The sequence below is a fragment of the Eurytemora carolleeae genome, unplaced genomic scaffold (genome assembly GCF_000591075.1).
Source record: "Eurytemora carolleeae unplaced genomic scaffold, Eaff_2.0 scaffold19, whole genome shotgun sequence".
Classification (NCBI taxonomy): Eukaryota; Metazoa; Arthropoda; class Copepoda; order Calanoida; family Temoridae; genus Eurytemora; species Eurytemora carolleeae.
The window spans coordinates 533,707-544,496 of NW_019396026.1; the positions used below are offsets into that span (position 1 = coordinate 533,707).

Below are 10,790 nucleotides of genomic sequence, written 5' to 3' on the forward strand. Positions count from 1 at the left end.
TCTATTTGTCCCGAGCTTTAAACACTGTAAACCTAAATAAAATGAACACCATGGAGATAGTGATGTGATGTGATGTGATGTGATGTGATGTGATGTGATGTGATGTGATGTGATGTGATGTGATTTGAATTATTGTAGGTTGACCCGCAGTATAGTTCCCCTGACCTCAAAACCTTGAGAGAGCGTTTACTCAAGAACGTAGAGAAGATGAACTCCGAGGTTCAAATTCAGAAACAGAAACCTAAAAAGAAAACTATCTTTGACGACAGATTATACTTGACCAATAATTATGTAATAGATGGAAACAGTAATAAAGAAGTAAGTTCAAGTTTATTTATATTTAAAAATATTATTTTTCCAGCTGCAATCATTTTTATTAGTTACTAGCTGTTGGGCCTGGCGTTGCCCGTGGATTTTTTTTTAATTTTGAAAAAAATTTAGCATATGCCCCCCAGGCTACCCATGAGTCCACAAAAAAATTCAGCCCATTCGGTCAAACCGTTTTGCCGGCTATAGGGAACCTATATACAAATGTCTTGTTTTATTATATAGATTTTAAAACTTTTCTTTTAGAGATTTCAATTTTTATTCAGAATATATCGAACCTTCGAGGAGTACCTCTGAGCTCCCAAGAATCCTGTTTAGTTGAAGAACTCTTGTACTCACTGGTTGGAAACCTGACCAGTCATATTCAACCCACCTGGAGCAGTTCAGGAGGAATAGAGTTCCAACTAGACCCGTCCATTGATAATAGTCTCAAGGTAGTACTCAGATTCTTAACATTTTCTTAATATAAACACTTCAAAGAGGAAAAGAGTTCCAACTAGACCCGGCTATTGATAATAGTACTCCTCAGATTCTTAACATTTTCTTAATATAAACACTTTAAGAAGGTATAGAGTTCCAACTAGACCCGGCCATTGATAATAGTCTCAAGGTAGTACTCCTCAGATTCTTAACCTTTTCTTAATATAAACACTTTAAGGAGGTATAGAGTTCCAACTAGACCCGGCCATTGATAATAGTCTCAAGGTAGTACTCCTCAGATTCTTAACCTTTTCTTAATATAAACACTTTAAGGAGGTATAGAGTTCCAACTAGACCTGGCGTTTGATAATAGTCTTAAGGTAGTACTCCTCAGATTCTTAACATTTTCTTAATAAAAACACTTTAAGGAGGAATAGAGTTCCAACTAGACCCGGCCATTGATAATAGTCTCAAGGTAGTACTCCTCAGATTCTTAACATTTACTTAATAAAAACACTTTAAGGAGGAATAGAGTTCCAACTAGACCCGGCCATTGATAATAGTCTTAAGGTAGTACTCCTCAGATTCTTAACATTTTCTTAATATAAACACTTTAAGGAGGAATAGAGTTCCAACTAGACCCGGCCATTGATAATAGTCTCAAGGTAGTACTCCTCAGATTCTTAACATTTTCTTAATATAAACACTTTAAGGAGGTATAGAGTTCCAACTATACCCGGCCATTGATAATAGTCTCAAGGTAGTACTCCTCAGATTCTTAACATTTTCTTAATAAAAAGACACAAGGGGCTAATCATGTATTATCTTAAAGCTTGATTTTTTCGAGTTGATAAAAATTATCATAATTATGACCTAGAAAATATAGAAAATGAGATATAATCATAAAAATTAATAGAAAACAAAAATGTATGAGAATAAAAGATGTGGTTTTATTTAGAGTTTGATATCTCGTATCCTGCCTCTGTGTGCCAACTACAGCAAAGTGGTGGGTTGGTGTGAAGGAGATGAAGTGGAAGGTGGGTATTCTTAACTCTTTAATCTTCATTCTTCATTTTTTTCAATCTTGACTCTTGACTCTTGATTCTTGATTCTTGATTCTTCATTTTTCATTCTTTATTTTTTCAATCTTGAATCTTCATTCTTCATTCTTGAATCTAGCATCTTAATTCTTGAATCGAATCTTAAATCTTCATTCTTGAATCTTCATTCTTGAATATTGAATCTTCATTCTTGAATCTTGAATCTTCAGTCTTGATTCTCGATTCTTCATTCTTGATTTTCGCTATTCTCGATTCTCGAATCTGGACTCTGGATTCTCGATACCAGATTTCCTATTTTAATTCTGGAAAAAATTAGCTTATTCCTTTATATATTTGTTTATTAGGACGGACGAACCAAGCTCTAGTGTCCAGTATAGAGATGTTACTCCAGGACTATAGAAGTTTGGTATGCCAGCTGGAGGGAGAGCTGAGAAAAGGAAACCTGTCCTTGCAAACCTTGTGGTTCCGATTACAGAACAGTATACACAGTATGGATATGTTGGCAGGACTAGTGGATACAATCTCCAGCAGAAAGGTGGGAAGCAAATCTTGTTCATTCAATCATTCTTTAAAATGCTTTAAACATCGAAATAGATTTTGTGATAAAAAATAATAACTTAAATGGTTTTTTTTTGCAAATTTTCCTGTTTTCTCTATCTTTTGATTGTTTCCAGGCTAAAGGAGGGACAACACTCTCCATTCTTCATGATAAATATACTCATTCTTGTGGAAACCTTAAAGCAGAGAAAATATTACACTTCTTAGTAGAGCTCACATCCAAGTAAGTAAAGGACAGGACAGGACAGGACAGGACAGGACAGGACAGGACAGGACAGGACAGGACAGGACAGGACAGGACAGGTCGGGACAGGACAGGTCGGGACAGGACAGGTCGGGACAGGACAGGTCGGGACAGGTCGGGACAGGACAGGACAGGACGGGACGGGACGGGACGGGACGGGACGGGACAAGGACTGGACATATTTTTATATATTCCTGTTACCAGACCGTTCTTCGAGACCTTGTCTGCTTGGTTGTACCGAGGAGTCATCCTGGACCCATCCAAGGACTTCTTTGTGGAGGACAACCAGGTGCTGTGCAAGGAGTCTTTACCCCTAGAGTACAATGACGACTTCTGGGAGAAGAGATACGGATTACGAATTGATAAAATACCAACATTTCTCCAGGAAAATTAGAACTTTTTGGATCTCAGCATTTAAAAATTATTTTTTTAAACACTTAGCTCTGAAGAATACAGGCATTCTTGCTGTTCTGCTAGTGTGTTTATTGATGATAATAATAATCATTGTCAATCCTTCAATCTGAGATTTCAGGCTTGTGCTCCCTTCCGTTTAAGTTCCAATGAATTAACCCAGTTAAGAGCAGAGTGTAAATTCAGGGGTGGGAGTCAAGCCTTTGGCGGTCTGCCATTGACCCTTCTGTACACTCAGATGGCTCAGTTACATTTGCCATAATACTTATGCCATAAATACATTTGCCATAATTACACTTGCTATAATGAGTTTGTCATAAGTAACACTTGCCATAAGTTTCACTTGCCATAAGGTACACTTGCCATTATGGTTACACTTGTCATAATTACAATTAACTATAGTTATAATTAACATCCATACATTTTTTTTATTGAATCTAAATGAGGGCAGTTAATGAGCAGTAAGGTAAGATACTGCTCTATTGGAAAAGTATTGTTTTGTCATTGATTCTTCACCAAGCTCTTTCATCCAGTATTAATGTTCATATCTCTCCCAGCAGCATTGTTAGAAAACTAAAGTTGGGAATTTTGGCAAGTGTTACTTATGGCAAAAGTATTTATGGGAAGTGTAATTATGGCAAGTGTAATTATGGCAAACGTATTTATGGCAAATGTAACTTGAGCCTCTTAGATTCCTTATGATCCTGTCGGTACCATTAGTATGTCGAAATGTTCAAAATGGTTTTTTGAGATTGAAGAATGACACTGACTATTGAGTTGATTTCATTAATAACCTTTAATTATTCCTGTTTTCATTATCCAGTTCAGGCATTGTGTACTCATTAAACTAATCTGATTTCTAGTTTCTACATAGCATTTTTGTTTGAGAAATCCCTAATTGCTTTTTTATACATTTATCTAGTGTTGTAAACCATAGTGTCCATCTTTCCTGTCCAGTTATGTGTATTGCCACCTCTAATATTCTAATGTTCTAATGATTGAGCAGAAATACTCTGAAAGAATTCTAAGAACTGGTAAATATCTGAACGTTATTCAACAGTGTGAGAAGCAAGTACACTGGCCGCCCCTGGAGAATCTAGAATATTTATCCAACCCAGAGGATTACGAACCTCTCATAGAGAAGGTATGGTAGGGTATACATGAGGTATAGGTGGCATGTTTAACGAAAAAATTAAGTATAACAGAACGTAATTCAACGGAATTAAACTTTATTAACGCGACGGAACGAAATAGAATGAATGGAATTAAAAATAATGGGAAAGGGAAATAAAGTTTATAGAATTACATGGAAAGGAAGCGTGAAGAAAAAATGGAAGGGAAGAGTGTCTTTTCAGGGGAGTATATTCTTACTCCCCCCCCCCCCCCCCAAACTTATAAGTTTGCGCGGACTGCGTTACCTTGTTAAAAAAACCTGATTTTTTGGTTGTGACTTTTGGGAAGAAATATTACTGAAAAAGGGGGGGGGGGGAACAAGAATCTCAGAACTAATATACACCCCTGGCCCTGGGTAAGAGGGTAAAAAAGTTGTAAAAATGACTGAACAAAGCTGTAAATTTAAAATAACAATCATGGTAAGAGAGGCTAAATGACTTAAAATATAGTAAAATAAGTGATTTAGTGGTAAAATCGCTAGTTTGCGATAAAAAGCCGAAAAAAAATGTTTTCCTTCGGGGACAATAATTCCAGTAAGAATATACTTCCCTTTGTTTTTACGGTAGTCTAAAAACTATTTAAATCTTAAATTCTAAACGATTTTTTTATATAAACCTTATTGATTTAGGCGCACATCTTTGCCTCCGCAACCCTGCTAGAGTTGTTGGTCAAGGACAGGGACCTGATCGGACACCTCACCAGCATGAAGAAATACTTCCTCATGGAACAGGGAACTAAGATTCAATATCATATTTATTTATATATTACTTATATGTTGTACATCGGGTTGTTAAGTAAGATAACTTTGATGGCTTGTAAGGTAGACCCCACCAATCAATGGAAAAAAGTCAAAATAAAAGATTTAAGAAATATTCAATATTTCTTCTTTCTTCTGCTTTTCATTTGTGCATTTTTTCTAAATGAGACAATTATGGTAACGATTAGAATGTTCTAGGTATTACGAACTCAATATAATAATAATAATATTGGCTTGGTGCCCAAAATTTGTACTTCACAGTTTTTTCTTCATTTTAAATCTGTTCCGTGTGTCCAGGGAGATTTTATTGTCCAGTTTCTGGATTTGTGTGAGAAAGAACTATCCCAACCTGTAGATCAGGTTGAACCCGCCAGATTAGAGTCTCTCCTAGGCAATCAATCATTCATATCCTGAGAATGTGACACAGTTTACATAAAAAGTTTCCATCTAATTTGAATATTCTAGTGAAGTGCTTAGCAAAGAAGTATCAGCTTGGAATTTTAAAAATGGCGGAGGTCTGATTTAATGAACAGCTAGGAGTAGTTGAGCTAGGTATAACTAGTTGAACTATTTATCAAGTGTACTCTTTGCCATACTAGAGAAGAAAGTTCAACCTTTCCTAATTAAACGCATTAATAAAAAACCTTTTTGCCATAATTTTTATTCAACGCCAACAGACAGCAGACTATATTTAGGATTACTCTCAAAGGATTAGGCTCTAAAGACGACCTGAAGCTCTAAAAAGGATTATTTTAATGAAGTCTTCTGCCTGAAATGTAGTCGTCGTTTGATGTCACATCTAATATTTTGCCAAAGAGAGAAACAGGATTGGATATAAAAAACCGAATCACAAATGCCCGATATGACACTTGCCCCAAGATACTTTTTCCCGACACTATATTTGTTTGACATTAACATTTGCCCGAACCTACAAAATCCTGAAGTGAAAAAATACCGAATCTGCAAACAGTGTTAAACAAGCTCGAACAAGTTTGCAGTTACAGGGAAGCACATATTGGGAAACCAAACAGTATTAATTCCATATAGACGTCTCTAAAATCTCATTCTTTGTGGGTAACCCTGTATTTCAGAGTTTGCGAGTTTTTAGCTATTTTCAACCTAAGATCATATAAAAACTACATCCAAAAAGACATTATGAAGATGATTGTATTGATCAGAAATGGCGTTGAGAACATCTAGTGCTAACTACGATCAGAACAAGGATAATCTGTGTGTAGCACTTCTACCCTATGATCTCATATTCCAGATGGGGAAAATACTCTCTATTTATACATCGGAGGAACAGGTATAGGAGGAGAGTATCTATGAAGGAATGATCTTGAATTATTTCAATACTTAAAACTTTAAGATATAAGTATTTTTTTTAACATTTTTTTTTGTTTAAGTTTAATTTTTTTTTACAATATTCTTTAAATATTTATTTAATATCAGATGAAAATATTTTGAGATTTCTATATTTCTTGTTCTTCATTTTCTTTTCGTACATCTTTAAAACATATTACGGCTAATTTTGAAGAAAAAAAGATTTTTTGGGGGATATCCTTGCAGTATGCCACGCTTCAAGCTTGAATTATGCTGAGATTATCTTGCTTTCTTTTTTTCGGAACTCTGTATTGAATTGTTTACTCATGGGTTACATCTGACTAATAAAAACACACAAGTCCTAATACTCTCTAATTTCCGCCTAGAGTGAAATAAATGGAGGGGGACCCATCGGACCTTTATTTTATAAGTAATGAAAAATAAATCACAGGTTTCCTAGCCTGAAAAATGTTAAATTCTGACAATTCCCATTAACGATTCTGTGGCATAAATCCGCAAGTCACTTTTTCAGAGAAGCTACAATTAAAAATAATCAACATTTTTAAAGAGTAGAAAATTAACATCTCATTAATTTTTTGTCTAACAAAGCTTAAAAAAGGCACTTTTGAACATGTTATTCTTAAATGGAAGGTCACTTGAAAATACATAGACAGTTTATTGCTCAATACATTTTAAACCAGTGCTTAGGATCCATTTAACTTTGAAATGGATCCGCATGGAAAATAATGAATCCGGATCTTGTTTCAAATCCGAATCTAGGTTATTTCTCACAAACTAACTGAACTTTTTTAACAAAGCAGAATTTTCAATTTTTTTGCCTAATTTTTTCGCTTATTTATATGTTAACTTGGCCGGATCCTAAGCACTGTTTTAACTATTGTCCATCAACGCCTTCCTTTATTTTAGGTTGATTGGCCTGTTTCTCTTGTACTCAACCACAAAGCATTGGTTAGATATCAAATGCTTTTCAGGTAGAAAATAAGTAATTAATGTTGTGAAATTTTGATAGTTTTATTCATAAAACGGTCCTTAGGATACAAAGCCAAGTGTTTTAGTTTACATTATTCAATGTTCAGGAATACATAGGACATATCGTTGATTTTCGAGAAATTACTTTTCGAGCAATGATATCTGCAGCTCTGTTTATTTTATTTAAAAATCAACGGTGTGTTCGAATATTCACTACTTTTTTATTTAAACCTGTAATTTATAATTTAAATTGATTAGAAGACTATTTGGATTTTATGTATTTATATTCAGGCATCTGTTCTATTGTAAGCATATAGAACGATTGATCTCAGCAGTCTGGATTACAAACAAAGCCACAAAATTCCTCCCAGGTCTGAAATATCATCATTAAACTCGGTTTGGAATTTAAGTTTTGTGTAAGCATATACTTTTTCGTAAATTGTGTAGCAGACAAAAATCCACTCCACTCTCAAAGATTCCAAATTAGGTGATGCGTTCAAGGTCTATCATCCCTCCTTCGGTCTCCGACAGAAGATGTTGGTTCTAATCCAGAACCTGAGCTACTACATGATGGTGGAGGTTGTTGAGCCCGCCTGGCACAGCCTGGTCGTCAGCCTAGCCGCCTGTACTACAGTTGATGATGTTCTACAGAAGCATAATGATTTCCTAGACAATTGTCTTCATGACTGCTTGCTCTCCTCACCCCAGGTAGATACTAGATACTACTCCTGTAGGTTCGGAGAAATACCTCATGTAGATCCTAGATACTACTCCTGTAGGTTCGGAGCCATGCCCCAGGTAGATCCTAGATACTGCTCCTGTAGGTTCGGACCAATACCCCAGGTAGATCCTAGATACTGTTCCTTTAGGTTCGGAGCCATACCCCAGGTAGCTACTAGATACTACTCTAGTAGGTTCGGAGCCATACCCCAGGTAGATCCTAGATACTACTCCTGTAGGTTCGGAGCCATACCCCAGGTAGATACTAGATACTACTCCTGTAGGTTCGGAGTCATACCCCAGGTAGATACTAGTTACTACTCCTGTAGGTTCGTAGCCATACCCCAGGTAGATCCTAGATACTACTCCTGTGGGTTCAGAGCCATACCCCAGATAGATTCTAGATACTGCTCCTGTAGGTTCGGAGTCATACCCCAGGTAGATCCTAGATGCTACTCCTGTGGGTTCGGAGTTATAACAAACTCATGAATGACAAACTCTTAAAAGAGACGGTCAATAAAAAAATCCGGGAAGGTCAAATTTTGTTCTTAATTCTGTTTGACTTTTCAGTTCTCCCAGTGTGTGTGTGGGGGGGGGGGTCAGTTCTGGAGTTTCATGAAGTTGTCTTTAAAGGGACTGTTAGCGCAATTTCAAGTGACCCTCCATGCAAAGATGGCAATGCCCGATTTACAGTGGTACCCTTAAAAACTTAATTTGATTAATTTTGTAAAAGATATCCTTGTTTACCTGGCTCGAAAAGTGTTTATTCTAATAATTTTTCCATTGCTTCCATTAAGCAAGATGTGTACACAAGTCACTTTTCTGCGAATGAAAACATGGATATCTAATTCATACACAGATTTTAAGGGTATCATCTAAATCTGGCATTGCCATTTTTCCATTGAGGGTCACTTGAAATTACGTTTACAGTCCCTTTAAGAAGTTTGCTTTAAAATCTTTGTTAAAAATTGAAACATCTTCTTATTTGAACAATTAAATTAAAATAGAATTCCATTTTTATCTGTTTTAATTGTTGCTCTGTTTAGTTGCTTGGAACAGTAAAGAAACTCCTCGGTATCTGTGCTGAGTTCTCAGAGTATATGCAGAACCTCAGATTATCTAGTACTGATCAGTTTAATGAAGATATCTCCAGGTAGAAATATAACTATTCTCTTGTACGGATCTAGGATTAAACTAGATTTTAAATCTCTCTTCTCTAGGTTTGAACCTTAGACTTGAACTATAGTTTATATCTCTGCTCTATGTTTGAACTATAGTTTAAAACTCGCTGCTCTATGTTTGAACTATAGTTTAAAACTCGCTGCTCTAGGTTTGAACTATAGTTTAAAACTCGCTGCTCTATGTTTGAACTATTTAAAACTCGGTGCTCTAGGTTTGAACTATAGTTTGAATCTCTCTGCTCTAGGTTTGAACTATAGTTTAAATCTCTGCTCTAGGTTTGAACTATAGTTTAAATCTCTCTGCTCTAGGTTTGAACTAGAGTTTAATTCTCTCTCTCCTAGGTTTGAATTAGAGTTTAATTCTGTTCTGTTCTAGGTTTGAACTACAGTTTAAATCTCTCTTCTCTAGGTTTGAACTATAGTTTAAATCTCTCTTCTCTATGTCTGAACTAGAGTTTAAATATCTCTCTGCTCTAGGTTTGAACTATAGTTTAATTCTCTCTCTTCTCTATGTTTAAACTATAGTTTAATTCTCTCTGCTCTAGGTTTGAACTATAGTTTAAATCTCTCTGCTCTAGGTTTGAATTAGAGTTCAATTCTGTTCTGTTCTCCCTCCTGGACAAAATATCCCAACTTGGACGAGATAATTACAACGAGAAGGTTCTGAATATTCTGAACAGGTAACCTTGAAGCATTCATTCTTAAATGTGCCTTCTAATAAAAGAAATTCTAGTGATGTTTAATTAATACATATTTTTAGGATTGATTTTAACGGATTCTACACAACTGCTATGGATCAATTCCGGGCCTCTACTCCAGCTCCTGACGTAGTACCGTAAATCAATAATCGAATCAACGGAAAAAGTTTCTTGACCCCCCCCCCCCCTTCTCAAAATTTCATGGAAATGCTGTTCCAGAAATATTTTCTCATTTGAAAAATGAGCCATTTTAACTTTTAAACAAAATAGAATTCAAAGAAATCATCCCAGGCATTTGAAAATAATCTCATTCTAATCCAATACGCTTATCATACAAAAAAGTATATATTATAGTTTATTTATTAACCTATGATTATAATGTAATTAACTAATACAGATTTATTAATAATAAAAAGAATGTTTCAGATTAATTGAAGATGGGAGACGTGGAGTAAACTCATCTTAAATTCGTTCGCCGAAGGAAACATATAAATTCAGGTATGAGAAGTGGAGTTATTAAGTTTAAGACATTTTTGTCATGATATAGTTTACTGTTACTTTTTATAGAATCTTTTCTATTTCACACATTTTCGTCTCTATCTTAATCTTGCCTTGGTTAGCATGGCATCATTAATGCTTGTGAAATTGTAACTCTTCCAAACAGAACAAGATAAAAACAAAGAAAATAATCTAAACCATTTTAGCCTTTGAGTTCATATACACTAGTATTAGAATCTAATGTATTCTTGTTTAGGTTTCTGTTTATGATAGTTGGCCTTATAACGTCTTTGTCAAGACTCCCAACCCACACAAGATTCATGTGGACCAAGAGCTCAAAGTAAACCAGGAACTGAAAAGCCTTGATCTGGAAGGGATTGTGATAACATACCCCAACTAGATCAATTAGCTGTTAGATAATCCCTGGAT

The 10,790-nt window shown here is 35.4% G+C and overlaps 1 protein-coding gene across 1 annotated transcript; it reads left to right on the top strand.

The window, feature by feature from the left end:
• The first annotated feature begins 109 nt into the window (after nt 1-109).
• On the top strand, nt 110-10,701 carry LOC111712000 (gamma-tubulin complex component 2). Its single transcript, XM_023486542.1, has 17 exons — nt 110-318; nt 594-761; nt 1,706-1,784; nt 2,153-2,343; nt 2,483-2,589; nt 2,815-2,995; nt 4,028-4,165; nt 4,823-4,924; nt 5,249-5,342; nt 6,130-6,260; nt 7,202-7,266; nt 7,556-7,635; nt 7,752-7,972; nt 9,031-9,137; nt 9,744-9,845; nt 9,926-10,361; nt 10,618-10,701. The coding sequence occupies exons 1-16, from the start codon at nt 208-210 to the stop codon at nt 10,002-10,004; spliced, it is 1,956 nt and encodes a 651-aa protein (XP_023342310.1). The 5' UTR covers nt 110-207; the 3' UTR covers nt 10,005-10,361; nt 10,618-10,701.
• Nucleotides 10,702-10,790: the final 89 nt, after the last annotated feature.

What these genes read in the sequence shown, in the direction of transcription:
- LOC111712000 (XM_023486542.1), top strand. Translation starts at nt 208, where the DNA reads ATGAACTCCGAGGTTCAAATTCAGAAACAGAAACCTAAAAAGAAAACT. An exon ending in ATGGAAACAGTAATAAAGAA is followed by an intron (nt 319 to 593) that starts GTAAGTTCAAGT and finishes ATTTTTATTCAG; the next exon opens with AATATATCGAACCTTCGAGG. An exon ending in ATACATCGGAGGAACAGGTA is followed by an intron (nt 6,261 to 7,201) that starts TAGGAGGAGAGT and finishes CCTTTATTTTAG; the next exon opens with GTTGATTGGCCTGTTTCTCT.